The sequence below is a fragment of the Musca domestica genome, unplaced genomic scaffold (assembly GCF_030504385.1).
Source record: "Musca domestica strain aabys unplaced genomic scaffold, Musca_domestica.polishedcontigs.V.1.1 11, whole genome shotgun sequence".
NCBI classification, from domain to species: domain Eukaryota; kingdom Metazoa; phylum Arthropoda; class Insecta; order Diptera; family Muscidae; genus Musca; species Musca domestica.
In genome coordinates, this window is record NW_026712133.1 from 2,181,201 (window position 1) to 2,196,814 (window position 15,614).

The following is a 15,614-nucleotide window of genomic DNA, read 5'->3' on the forward strand; positions in this document are numbered from 1 at the left end:
AGCCCAATTTTCTTTAACGTTCCATCTAATTTCTTGTTCCAAACCCGGCTAGCTTGTTTGAGACTCTGTTTCGATTACAAGTGTTTTTAGGTTTCATAAAACCCTGGTCTAAAGAGTTCGATGATCCATATGTCACCAAGAGATTGTTTGTAAGCTTAGTTCGCCCAGTGTTAGAGTACGGATGTATTTTGTGGATTCCTTTTTATAAATGCTAATCAGATAAAATCGAATCAGTTCAAGTTCAATTCCTGATTTTTGCTCTACGGGGCCTTAACTGGAACCCGTCAGAAAATCCCTTATGAAAATCGTTTACTGTTAATTGATCTCCCAACACTTGAAAGGAGGCGGTTTATGCTAAGAGCGTTATTTATTATCAAATTAACACGCGGTTTGATTGATTCTCATTTTTTAACTGGGGAAGTTACTTATAATATTCCTTCTCGTAGAACTCGTCATTTCGAACCTTTAAAGTTATCTCTCGCAAGAACTAATTTCGCAATCAGTAATCCATTGAGATCCTTATGTGTAACTTACAATAGTCTATGTAATAGTATTTGTTTAAGTAATTCGAGGCGTGGGAACGAACGAAAAAAAATAATGATTTCTTTAGTTTACAAACTTTTCCTTTGTTTTCCTCAAGACGTTCTGGAATTTTCATATATATTTCCTCTTCCAGTTCACTCTGCAGGAAAGCTGTTACTACATCCATTTGGTCTATGTCAAGATTATGCTGAACTGCCAAGCTTAAAAGTAGACGTATTGAAGAATACCTCACCACTGGAGAGAACGTTTCTTCGTAGTCTATTCCGTACAACTAGTCTAACTTTGTGCCTCTCAACCTCTCCATTCGAGTTGCATTTCACCTTAAAGCACCATTTACTATCTATTGGTGTTTTTCCTTTTGGCAACGCTGTTTCTACTGTAGCCAACAAATATAACATCTTTTCCCTTTGCATCTAGCTTCTTTCATTTTTGGTTAGGGATGTGAATCAGGGCTCTACATCCAAACACTCTGAGATACTTAATACAGGGCTTCTTACCTGACCATGCTTCCGGAGAAATTTCATTGAGCAACTTCGTCGGTGTTAAGTTAATTAAATGAACTGCAGCTAACACTGCAGTTGTTTTGACTCCGCTGGTCTTGTTTGGATTGTAGGGATTTAGAGATAAATTTCCATCGTCTGAAATTCTAAACCTTAAAAAAATTTAACTCTGTATCACAAAATTTCGGTAGAATTGAAAAAATTGTTAATAATTTTGAATTTTGAGATGTTTCTCCTAAAAGGAAAATGTCCGCTAGCGTTTTTAGTACTCTTGGTTGCACTAGTTCAGGCCCTGATAACTTAATAAGTTTAAATTCTCTTACTGTGGTTAACACCCCTACTGAGAACTATACTCAATGCAGTAGTGACTCACATCCGGCTGTTCCTGCACCGAACGTTAGTTCTTGCACTGAAGGGAATAAAACCTCATCAACGTCATTTGCAAAAAATACTCCCAACCCACCTACTATCGTAGTAAATGATACACATTTAAACCCTACAGTTGATCTAAATGAAGACTTTAATCAACTGCTTTCTAATCAGTTAATTGTTGTTGCGGCTCGTAAAACTGTATTTTTATCTAGCCAACATCAACTGATGCTATTCGTAACTATGTGAAATCTAAAATAACCGATCTGTCAGACAACGATATAAATGTATTCAAATTTAGTTCCTCTCAACGACGTGAAATTTCCTCTTTTAAAATAAATGTGCCTCACAAAATATTAAATACTATTGGCAGTAACTCGTTTTGGCCTGATGGTGCCTTAGTAAAGGAATTTGTTTTCAGAGAACGTACAAAAACCCCTAGATCTGTGAATATTCCAACAGTATCAAAAAACTTAATGATGTCATATCTATACTATATCAGAATGTAAAAGGTCTTAACACTAAATTGAGTAATGTTTTTCTTAAAAGTGTATACTGTGAACATAAGATAATTGTTTTTACTGAAACTTGGCTCAAACCTGATATACAGAAAACCTGATACAGAAATATTTCCCGATAATTATCTAATTTTCAGAAAGGATAGGTTGAATAAAAAAGGTGTTGGGGTTCTGATTGCAGTCCACCACTCGATTCCCTCGGAAGCTGTCGATATTTTTGTCGACCCAAATAATGAATTTGTTTGTGCAAAGCTATATATATATATATATATATATATATATATATATATATATATATATATATATATATATATATATATATATATATATATATATATATATATATATATATATATATATATATATAACCTGCTCATATATTACACCCAATTCAGGGGTTGAAACTTATTTAAATCACGCTGATCTTATTGGAAAAGTTTTCTCTTTGCTAACAAATAACTCTACTTTGATTTGCATGGGTGATTTTAATCTTCCTAATGTTTTTTGGGTCTCGGGTGATAATAAATTAGATTATGTACCCTCTACTTACCCAGTTGTACTTGACGCTTTTTGGGATAAGATTTATGAACTTTGTTTATACCAAGTAAATTTTATACTCAATGGTAAGGAACGAGTCCTAGATTTAATTTTCTCATCTTCCCTAAATATTTCGCTTTGTAGAAGTCCTCCATTTGTAATTCCTGAGGATACATATCATCCAACGCTCCTTTTAAACCTTGAATTAAGGAACACTCTGTCCAATATTACCGTTATTAATACTTTATCTAGTGGGCGAAATTTTGCGAAGGCCAATATACCCCTACTAAGCTCTGTCTTATCAGGTTCTATATGGTGCATCAATGGCGATATTTATTCACGTGTTTCTAAATTTTATGAACAGCTCAATTTAGTTCTAGCTAGCTCCGTACCAATGGCAAAACCATTAGTTGACCAAGGCCCTGCGTGGTTTACACCTACACTAAGACTTTATTGTTTCATACAAATTAGAATATGTCGATTCTTTTACTGACCTCGATGTTATTCTAGATCCTAAACTACGTTTTCATTTACATATTGACTCATGTGTTAATAAAGCCAAGTCTTTACTAGGTTTCATAAAACGCTGGTCTAAAGAGTTCGATGATCCATATGTCACCAAGAGATTGTTTGTAAGCTTAGTTCGCCCAGTGTTAGAGTACGGATGTATTCTGTGGATTCCTTTTTATAAATGCTAATCAGATAAAATCGAATCAGTTCAAGTTCAATTCCTGATTTTTGCTCTACGGGGCCTTAACTGGAACCCGTCAGAAAATCCCTTATGAAAATCGTTTACTGTTAATTGATCTCCCAACACTTGAAAGGAGGCGGTTTATGCTAAGAGCGTTATTTATTATCAAATTAACACGCGGTTTGATTGATTCTCATTTTTTAACTGGGGAAGTTACTTATAATATTCCTTCTCGTAGAACTCGTCATTTCGAACCTTTAAAGTTATCTCTCGCAAGAACTAATTTCGCAATCAGTAATCCATTGAGATCCTTATGTGTAACTTACAATAGTCTATGTAATAGTATTTGTTTAAGTAATTCGAGGCGTGGGAACGAACGAAAAAAAATAATGATTTCTTTAGTTTACAAACTTTTCCTTTGTTTTCCTCAAGACGTTCTGGAATTTTCATATATATTTCCTCTTCCAGTTCACTCTGCAGGAAAGCTGTTACTACATCCATTTGGTCTATGTCAAGATTATGCTGAACTGCCAAGCTTAAAAGTAGACGTATTGAAGAATACCTCACCACTGGAGAGAACGTTTCTTCGTAGTCTATTCCGTACAACTAGTCTAACTTTGTGCCTCTCAACCTCTCCATTCGAGTTGCATTTCACCTTAAAGCACCATTTACTATCTATTGGTGTTTTTCCTTTTGGCAACGCTGTTTCTACCGGGATCATAGAAACGATATGTCTTTTTGGTATTACTGTAGCCAACAAATATAACATCTTTTCCCTTTGCATCTAGCTTCTTTCATTTTTGGTTAGGGATGTGAATCAGGGCTCTACATCCAAACACTCTGAGATACTTAATACAGGGCTTCTTACCTGACCATGCTTCCGGAGAAATTTCATTGAGCATCTTCGTCGGTGTTAAGTTAATTAAATGAACTGCAGTGTTAGCTGCTTCAGCTCAAAACTTCTTGGGCAAGCACGACTGAATTAAAAGACATCTAGTTTTGTTCGTTTTCTTACCGTTTTCAACAAAAGTGCGTCTCATTCTTTCATTACAGTATTCCGTTCCGTTGTCGCAGATTTAATCTTTCTTCCTGTTTCATTTTCAACAAATTTTTTTAATTCCAGGAACTTTTTAGCTACTTCAGACTTCCGTTTCAAAGAATATATAAAAACTTTTCTCGAGTAATCATCTATAAAAGTTAATATATATATTGAGAACCACTAATTGAGTTTGTATCCATTGGGCCACAGAGATCGGTGTGAATTAAATCCAATATGTCATTAGATCTGGTTCCTGTATCGTTAAACGGTTTCCTTGACATTTTCCCTTTTAAGCAAGGTATACAATTTTCTTCATTTATCTCACAATTTATTCCAATGACAGCTCCTGATACCATTTTCTTCAACGTTTCATTGTTAACATGGCCGATTCGCCTATGCCACAAATTGCCTTCTTCAATCTTATCTTGAGAAACTATAGCTTTGTTACTTGAACAATTCATTCGAAACATTCCTTCAACCAAATCTCCTGTAACAATAATATCGCCACAATTGTTGATAACTCGGCAGCCTTTTGCATCAAATTCAACTTTGAATCCGTTCTCGACAATTTTTGAAACTGACAGTAGATTTATATACTAATCCGGAATGTGCAGAACGTCTTTAAAAGTAGTTTTTCTATCTTGGAGTCTCGCACCAATGAAACCATGTCGACGTTTCCAATTCCCTCGACACGCATTGTAGAGTTATTTGCAATGATTACCTCCAAATTTTTTTTATATCGATCACTGAAAAATTCTCTATTTGAACACATATGGGCTGTGGCACCGAAATCGAAGTACCAATCATTGTTGTTTAGTTTACGAACCGCAAAAGCACCCATCGCAGAATTTCTAGCATCTTTTTTTTTAATGATTTCTCCGGGCATTTGGCGGCTATATGACCAAATTTATTGCAATTATAACACTTCGGTCCTTTGGCATGTTTGCCAATTTTCTTTTTATTACCAGCAAGAGCCATTTCTGGTGCTCCATTCCTTACATCTTGCCAAATCTTCAATTTTATAGCGTCGCCTGTTATTTTTATACCCGAGCTTTGAATCCCCATAATGATGGGCTTGTACTCATCAGGTAATCCGGCTAATAGCATTGATCCAATCCACTCTTCGTCGACATTTAGTCCAACAGCCCTTAATTTGTGAGCCAAGTTGATTATCTCATTCACATATTCCTCAACGATTGAACAATCTTTCAATTTTGTTGAGCAGAATTTTTGAATTAATCCAACTCTTCAATGGCCTGGATTGTCCTCATAAATTTTTGTGAGGATAAACAGACTTGTCCACCAGTAAGGCTAATTCCGCTTTTGCTTGAATTTTCTTGTCATCTTTATCTTCCGTCCCTTGAATGGATTTCCACAGACCTTTCATTTGGAAATATGCCTCCACAGCATACTTCCAGTCTTCAAAGTTTTCGCTTCCGCGAAGTTTCTCCAATTGCATATTTGTTGCCATATTCCTTTCTCGCTGTTCTTCCCGTAATGAGTACAAATTATCTTAGTTTTCGAATATAAAACGCGGAAGGGCCCATAACCAGTTAAGGTGTTAAAGGTTTTACAACGAATGAAAATTTAATTTTTAATTTTCTGTATAACATGACAACTTGACAAACGTATGCTAACTAAATATTTTCAAATACAATATTCAACGTAGTATTATGTATAGTATTAGGAAGTTCATTCTTCTTTTTCAACATTTTCTATACATAATTTTGACTAAAAAATACTTTTCAAAGCATCAAAACATTAAAAATCTCAACGTGCTTTTAGCTTGAGGCTATGCCTAATGGGGAACCAATAGTAGCCAGATATTTCCGGTATTGATTTCACAATGCCGAAAACTTTAAATGTCAAGTTACAGATAATTCGGTAGAAATTGTAAAAAAAAAACAAAAAGGACGAATTTTTAGTGGTATTATTATATCTAAACGAAACTGATATATTCTAACTTCATAGGAATAATGTACTTCAAAGATTAACCTAAATATTTCGATTTTATTGCGATTTCAACGAACTGCCGCATACACAGACAGATATAGTTTAATCGACTGGTAAAAACTAAATACCTTATAACACGATCTTCTAAAAGTTACGAATTCTAAAATTACTTTTGATATGGAAAATATTGCTAAGAACTTTATAATACTGATAACTGAGAATTAACAATTTAATTATATACGATGATATAACGAATTTAAAGAGGTACTGGGGAATACAAAATAAATCATAAAGTGGACTTTTGTTGTAATTTTCTGACAAATGATTTATAATCTCAAAAATGCTTTTGAGCCCTTTAATATACCTAAAATTTAGAGAACATTTGGTCGACGAATATTCGGAGATTATATTATATGAGGGATATATTTAAATTTGAGTAAATATATATCTTTTGTAATATCAATCATCCTAAGAATAATATAATACCTGAGCAAAGTTTGAAAGACGCATATTAAATTTGGTGACTTCTATCGCAATTGCAAATGGTGAATGAAGAGGCTCACGGACAGAATTCAATCAACAAAAATTTCAACTTTTTAACCTACTTTATGGGGTCAATAACATTTATAAATCGGTGAAACTTTATTTATGATAATTAATCCATCCAATGAAAACTTAAATTCCAAAATTCATTGGGACTGCAATCAGTGAAATAACGAATATAAAGAGCACTGTTATTTGCGGACTATACAAAATAGTGGAGCAAATAGAAAATTTAGAAAGAAAAAAAATCATATCCTCTGAAAATTTTTCCGAAACCTTAAAAGTAACCTTAACTCACATGTAACGTTAAACGGTGACTATGCGCTATCGTCAGTGATTACACTGCGGGAAATTACACTTGGAAAATTGTTTGGTTGGTAGAAAAGGGGTTTCGGGTCAAATGTTTTTAGGGTCCATTTTATATAGCTAACCAAACACAAAGAGCCTCGAATATTTTGCCCTATACTTCGCAAAAGTTACGATAGAGTTTTAAATTTGACACAGTCCTAGGGGTTTCAAATGATGTAGCCCCTTTCAAATTCTTCAAATGTTGGTAATTTGAGATTTTAGGAAGAACAACACATTCTTTCAAATAATTATAAGAATAGGACCATGCTTTGGTATAACCCTTATATGAAGGTATCCGCTGATTTCGCCTATTTCCAGCGTCTTGGTCCCATTTTTCATCTTAGCTTCTAAGGGGGTAGAATACCTCTTCGCAGAAAACAGTTAATGTATACTTTTTTTTACATGTGATCTTTTATTTAGGTTTAAAACTCTCAAGTTAAAACCTGTGGCTGAAAATACTTATGCTTAAAAACTATGCATTAAAGACTAAAACTACGGGCCGGCAACGCAGACTGGGCCAGCTAGTATATATATTAAAAATACACAAGTTTTAACCTATGACAATTGTTTCTTCTGCCGAATTCCTGTGCCTGCCCCTAAAATATTAATTAATGAATAATTGATTAAACGTCATTCCACAATACATATTTCACCTATTTTAAGATAATTACATGTTTGTACAAAATTATTTTTTTAAGTTTCTTTTTGTTTTGTTTTTTTCTCTTTTCTTCAGTTTATTATTCGTAGTACCACATTGTTGGGTTTGTACAGAAGAACAATTTTTGTTTGATGATAAAAGTGTGGCAACACTTTGTTAACAATTGCCTTCGTCAATTGAGAAACCATTAAAATTTGGTATTTATTTTAAATAAAAATATAAAAAATGTAAATTTAATTGTTTATTTGTCATTAAGACAATATTTTTATTGCTTAAAAGTATTTTGAGAGTGTTTTAAATTCACAAGTTTCCATAAAAATACAATTTCACTTGCAAAAACAAAGGTGGTTTCAAATCGGAAAAATGTTGCCATTTACATTTTCTGAAGAAGCTACATACGAAATTAAAATCACTTTCATTCCGAATTCATTCTTGTGACATGCCTGATAAATATACTTCTTCTAGGAGCAACTAATATTAACTCGTTGCTGTTAGTGGAAGGAGAGGGTTCAGACACTACAATAGATGGAGGATTAGAAATTGATGGTGATGCACTAACTGGTACTGGTTGTACTATAGAATACATTTTGGAACTAGGAGGCACAATCGTTTCTGAAGATTAAAATTCGATTCGATTTTAGCTGTCCTAAAAATCGACTTCTAGTAACTTACAATCGATGCAAGCCCAACGAAGATCTGTTTCTCTATTAGTATTGAGATCAAACTCTGCCGTTGAAACCAGTACATTTAAATGAACTTGTTATATTACACTCTTTGTATAAACAAGCCATTGCTAAATATATGCCTAAAAATATACTCAATACTGAATACTTGATTAAATTGTTACAATAGAAATAACTGTATTAATTATAGCCGCATGAAAAATGCTAAAGAATCTACAATAATAATTATAGACAAGTGAACAGCAAAACAACAACTAATACAACAAACGTCAGGCTAAGCAAACAAAAAAGATAGGTAAATGGTATAATTATATAATTAGCAAATATCGTTTACTAACACAATTAAACGATACTTGCTAATTATATAATTATACCATTTACCTTCTAAAGGAGGGTATATTAACTTTGTCATTCCGCTTGTAACATCCCTACATATTTATCGTAGACCCCATAAAGTATATATATTAATAATCAGCATAAAATTCGATCGATTTAACAATGTCCGTCTGCCTGTCTGTTGAAATCACGATACAGCCCACATTATTTGACGTAGACCTTCAAGACACAATTTGTATTGTGTCTAGGATAGTTGGTATTGGAAATTAGATATATCGGTCCACGTTTTGGTATAGCCGCCATATAACGGTACCTCTCGATATTAGCTATTTTGATTATTATAGCCACATTTTTGCACAGAATTGTCTAAATTGGTATTACATTGTATGTATAGTTCCATGATGTCGTATAGCCCACATATAACGGTTCCTCCCGATATTCGGTATTTTGATGATTTTTTTTCGGATTCGTCTAAAAATTGGTATTTGTGGTTCATAATGGGTCCTAGCTCGTGTAGCGAAAAATTGTTTGTATAGGTCCACGTGTTGGTATAGCCCCCAATGAACGGTACCTCCCGATATTCGGTATTCTGATGATTGTTGCCCCATTTTTTCACGGATTTGTCTAAAAATTAGAATTTGTTGCCCATGATAGGTACTAGCTCGTGTAGAGAAAACTTCGTTTTGGTATAGACCCCATACACCGGCACCTCCCTATATTCGGTATGTTGATACAAATTTGTATTTGCCCGGTGACAAAACATTGAATATATAGTTCCACGTTTTCCTAAAGCGCTCATATAACGATACCGACCGATATTCGGTATTTTAATAACCCTAGTCACATTTATTTTTTTTAATAACCCTAGTTACATTTATAGATGACAATCCTTGAAGTATAAAATTGCCTATTGAGGTTCCCATTTTGGTATGACCCCATATAACAGCCACACTAACTTTATGTTTTTTGATAAATTTAACTGCATTATGCAAACGGTCTTACTGTTTTTATACCCTCCACCATACTATGGAGGGTATATTAACTTCGCATTCCGTTTGTAACTCCTCGAAATACTCATGTCAGACCCAACAAAGTATATATATTCTTGACCAGCGCAAAATTCTAAGTCGATTTAGCAACATCCGTCTGTCTGTCTGTCTGTTGCAATCACGCTATCTTTCGAATGAATTGAGATAGATGGCTAAAATTTTGCACACATGTTTATTTTTCCAGTAGGCAGCTCCATGTGAATGGGCCACGCAGGTCCACGTTTTCATATAGCCCCCATATAACGGTACCTCCCGATATTCGGTATTTTGATGATTTTAGCGACATTATTCACCGGACTTGTTTCAAATTTGGTATTTGAAGTTCGAAATGGCTACTACACCCTAAGACAGAAAATTGTCTGTGCAAGTCCACGTCTTTGTATAGCCGCCATATAACGGTACCTCCCGATATTCGGTATTTTGATGATTTTAGCGACATTATTCACCGGAATTGTTTTAAATTTGGTATTTGAAGTTCGAATTGGATACTACACTCTAAGACCGAAAATTGTCTGTGCAGGTCCACGTCTTCGCATAGCCGCCATATAACGGTACCTCCCTATATTCGGTATTTTGATGGAATTGTTTCAAACTTAGTATTTGAAGTTCGAAATGGATACTACACTCTAGCACAGTAAATTGTTTGTGCAGGTCCACGTCTTCGTATAGGCCCCATATATCAGTACCTCCCTATATTCGGCATTTTTAGATACCCACCGAAATTGTTTGAGATGTGGTATTTGAAGTTCGTAATGGATGCTACAGCCTGTGACAGAAAATTGTCTTCGCACAGCTCCGATATAACGGTACCTCCCTATATACGATATTTTGATGATTTTCGCTACATTATTCACCGTTTATTTCAAGTTTCGAAATTGAATATGGTAATAGCTTATGACAAACAATGCCTATGTAGGCCCACGTCGTATAATCCCCAATATAACCGCTATATTTGGTATTTTTAAAATTTTAACAGAATGTTTTAAGGATTTTATTTTTTGAAAATTTCCAAATTCGTTCCAAATGGTGGAGGGTATTCAAAGTTCGTCTTACTATCTTACTGTATATACAAAAAAAGTTTTTTTACTCTAAGGTGGAGGGTATTGAAAGAAGGAAATAACTTATGTTTTTTACTTGTTTTAACTTTACTTGTTTACTTGTTTTAACTGATACAGGGAAAAAAAAATCAAGAATTTTGTACGCACTATTTGACAAAGAAAAAATACGCCTGGGTACGTATGCTACAAGAGTTTGCCAAGCTTTTTAGTTCGTACAAATTGGATAATGCCATATTAGACAATAAATTACGTTTTAACTTACATATAGTATTGTGTTAATAAAGTTTTTTGTACGATTTGAAAGACCCTGGTCAAAGGAATTTCTTGGTCCTTATGTGACCAAACCCTTATTTATCAGACTTGTTCGACCTACTTTAGAATATGGTTGCGTACTTTGGAGTCGTTTCTTAAAACTATACTCAATAAATATAGGATCTGTTCAGGTTCGGTCTCTTCTGTTTGCTCTGAAAAGCTAAAGTTAGAATACATAAAATGCTTTTTTAATGGGCTCAAGTTATCGGCAGGCTTCTTCGTAGAGGAACGAAGGAGTTTATGTTAAGTTTTATGTATTTTCACATTAAGTATGGAATTCCAATGAACTTCTCCAACCATATGAGAGCGGCCTGAATCTTATTGCTCTTCCTTCACTAGAGAAAAAGCGATTAATGCTTAGATGTATATTTATCATCAAACTTTGGCGCAGTCAAATTGATTCTGAGCTTTCAACTGGTGAAATATAAAATCGATGGGACTTCGCGTAGTACGCGCAATTAAATTTCTCTTAAACTAACATTAGCATGTGCTGATTATTTTTTTAATAGTTTCCACGCCTCTGACTCCTATCCCTGTAGCCCGGGGGACAAACTTCCCATACGTAGGGAGCGCGTACACACCAAAGAACGGGAATGGTGGGTTAGTTGACTAGGTTAGGTTTAGTAGACTAGGTGCCGTATGAAATGAATCTAAAGAATCGGACAATTAATGCTCAACGGTTGGACCTACTGGTTCCGCAAAGGTAGTTGCAGATTAAGTGCAGCAAAAATGAGATTTTAAAATAAAAATGGATAAGAGTGTGCTAACCGTCTCCTTTCAAGTGCTGAGAAATCAATTAAAAATAAATCACTTTCGATTTTATCTATAAATTCAATTCAAATTTATTGAGTCTTTTTTTTAACACGAAAATTTACAATTTTAAAGTGAAGAAAGAAATACTTAAAACTATAATGTTTTGTTTTATTGACTAAAGCGTATTTTCAGCGTCTGGCTTTACAAACAATTGTTAATTAGTGTTTACTAAACTAAGTGTGTATATCGTGCTTGCTCCCAGCACCACAATGCTGAGAGCATATCTCATTTTATTTACCTTAAAACTACCTTAACCTAAACCTAACCTACACTTAAAAAACAGAGATGATCAATCGTATCTAAAAAGCATTTGTAAAAAGGACTCCACAGAATGCATCCGTATTTTTATACTGGGAGAACTAAGCGAACAGCTTTTTGGTGACATAAGGATCAACGAACTCATTGGACCAGCGTTTAATAAAACCTAATAGACTTGGCTTTATTAACACTCGAGTCAATGTGTAAATAACATCGTAGTTTTGATCCAAGATAACGCCGAGGTCAACAAAGAAATCAACATTTTCTAATTTGTATGAACAGGATGGTGTATTAGGAACGCAGCACCACCTCCGCCTCTGCGATTCTCTTCAAAACGTTTCAACATAACAACATTGGATGCTGCAATTCTTATTAAGCCTCTGCGATCAAAATATTCCATCGATTCACAAATTTCAGTATCTCAACATGTGGCGTAAGATGATATGGTACTAGTTGCTTGTCAGGAGACTTCGGTGGAGTTCCGTACTCCGACCACGATTCTAGCAAAGACGAGGAACTACAATACTGCAGAACGCAAGGAAATACTCTTCGGTACAATTTCTAAAACCCACTCTGGGTGACGTTCTAACAAACCATGGTCTCGGATTTTCGATTCCAGCTCGGATGAAGGAATCCTGAATTGGCACCCCCCGATATGCTGCTCCAAAATTCGTAGTACATTTGGTTCAAAATCATAAATATTAAAAAAGGTAAATAAATTGGATTTTCACATATAGATTTTCAAATAGCCAACCTAGGCACTTTAAAAAATTCTCTTTATTAGTTTATTCACATTTTTATATAATATATAATAGAAACAATTATATTAATAACATAAGCTTAGATAAGTGCAAAGTACAAATAGTTTTACATTGCATCATAACCTAAACATATTCGCTGTCAGTGTATTCCTCGTCATCATCTGAGGATATTTTCCGCTTTCTACGCTTATTTCGAAGTGAATGTTTCCGTGAAACCGTTTTTAATGTAATTGCCGACTTTGAAGTTTTTGACAAAAGAATGTTTGGACCATCCTGAAATGAAAATAAAATAGTATTATACAAACAGAATTGCAAAACCATACATGTATGTTATATTAGCAATTAAAACGGTTGTAGGTTGGGGCCATGGCATAATTACAAAAGGTAAACACAATTTTCTTTCTTTTTGTGCCCTTATTCTGTCAAAACATACACACATTTTGTATATGTGTGTGTATTGCTTTGAATAAAAAACACAATAATTTGAAATTATTTCATATTTGGTTGCAAGATAATTTTGTGATAAAACTGTATTATCCTATTATTTTAGATTCGATCTTGTAGAATAACCCCGAAATTTCATTCTTGTTTCGCGGGTTTTCACAATATAAGAAGTTTGTTAAAACAAATTAAAAATATACAAAGCCAACTGTTGCATATTTAACAGTCTATTTGACACTACAAGACTCCAGCACAGATTGGCATTTTTCTAGTTTCTTTAAAGATGAGCAACATTGAGCAGGGTTTGCAAAAATTCGCTCGCGAACGATTAAAAATACGATGTTTTCACTTGAGCTCATTTTGCGACCGTATTTTAACGCGATAAATTCTTTACCAAACGAATGTTCGCCAAGTGAATTCAGTACCAATGAAAGTAACTTCCAAGATGCTATGACCATGTCGCCTTACAATATTTTGAAAGAAGAATTCAATAACTTGACTATTAGCCGATTCTCGATCCAAAATAATGACAATATTCGCCAAAAACTGGATAATTCAGCATATGGACAAAAAATGCCTTTCGTAACGAATATACTTGACTACTGGAAAAGTCTATCAACTAAAAAAAGAGATTTGTTTAATCTGTCTGAAATAGTTTTAGCAGTTCCATCAAGTCATGTGTCCTTAGAAGAGCATTAAGTGCAATTTTCACGATTGAAACCAAACAGCGCACAAAATTAAAAGATACGATATCACCTCACCGCGTCCTAATTTAAATGGTTTCTTAAATAACATGCACGCGTTTCCTGTTTGTCAATGCACTTGCTTGTTTATTATTATTATTTAATTATTATTAGTATTTTTTTTTTGTTTGCTTGTGCATACTTATCCAGAAATATAATTTAGCACATTTAAGCTATTGTACCCAAAATTGCAATATTATCAATTTACTGTCTTCTAGCTAAAGTATTGGGAAATATAATTTGTGCAACAAGCTTATCACTATTTTTGAAATACAATAATAAAAGTGCAAAAGAACAGAAACGCTTAACAAGTATTTAACTCAATAAGTAAAACACAAATTATGTATTTTAGTCTAAGAATAGAACTCAAGGAATAAAGTAGTAGCAGAAGCAAAAGTCAAATCAAAACTGGCGACGAGGATGGGATATCGCGAAAAAGGAAAATAATTAGGGAATTAATTAATCCTTTTTTATACCCTCCACCAAAAAAGGTATGGAGGGTATACTAAGTTCGTCATTCCGTTTGTAACTCATCGAAATAATCATTTTAGACCCAACAAAGTATATATATTCTTGATCAGCGTAAAATTCTAAGACGATTTAGCCCTGTCCGTCCGTCTCTCCGTCTGTCCGTCTGTTGTAATCACGCTACAGTCTAAACGAATTAAGATAGAGAGCTAAAATTTTGCACAGATCTCTCTTTTGTCTGCAGGCAGGTCAAGTTCGAAGATGGGCTATATCGGTCCACGATATCGTATAGCCCCATATAACGGTACCCCCCGATATTCGGTATTTTGATGATTTTAGACACATTTTTCAATGGAATTGTCTGAAAATCCACACAAGAAGTTCCTTGTGGGTACTTTATACCTCGGCAGAGAATTATCTATATAGGTCCACCATATCGTATAGCGCCCATATAACGGTACCCCCGATATTTGGTATTTTGATGATTTTAGCCACATCTTTCAATGGAATTGTCTGAAATTCCACAAAAGGAGTTCCTTGTGAGTACTTCACCCCCTGAGAGAGAATTGTCTATACAGGTCCACGATATCGTATATCCCCCATATAACGGTACCCCCCGATATTCGGTAATTTTATGATTTTACCCACATTTTTCATCGGAATTGTCTGAAAATCCACACAAGGAGTTCCTTGTGGGTACTTTATACCTCGGCAGAGAATTATCTATAAAGGTCCACGATATCGTATAGCCCTCATATAACGGTACCCCCGATATTCGGTATTTTGATGTTTTTTTTTTCTTCTTTGTACACAAGGGGTTCTTTGTGAGCACTTTACCCCCCGACAGAGAATTCTCTATATAGGTTAGCGATAACGTATGGCTCCCATATAACGATACCTCGCGATATTCGGTATTTTGGAAATACACACAAGGAGTTCCTTGTGAGTACTTTACACGCAGACATAGATTTGTCTTTATAGGTCCTCAATATC

General features: G+C 34.4%; 1 protein-coding gene across 3 annotated transcripts in view; it reads right to left on the reverse strand.

The window, feature by feature from the left end:
- Positions 1 to 15,614, reverse strand: part of LOC101901484 (nipped-B protein) — a 436,426-nt gene that overhangs the window by 9,897 nt on the left and 410,915 nt on the right. For 2 of the 3 annotated variants that reach the window (XM_059129838.1, XM_059129846.1), the window contains one exon: positions 12,928 to 13,242. The exons of the other annotated variant lie outside the window; for it this stretch is intronic. In XM_059129838.1, the coding sequence (XP_058985821.1) occupies positions 13,093 to 13,242 (150 nt within the window). In that variant the 3' untranslated portion in view covers positions 12,928 to 13,092. Of the gene's footprint in view, positions 1 to 12,927; positions 13,243 to 15,614 lie in introns of those variants that run through there. 3 annotated transcript variants of the gene reach the window in all.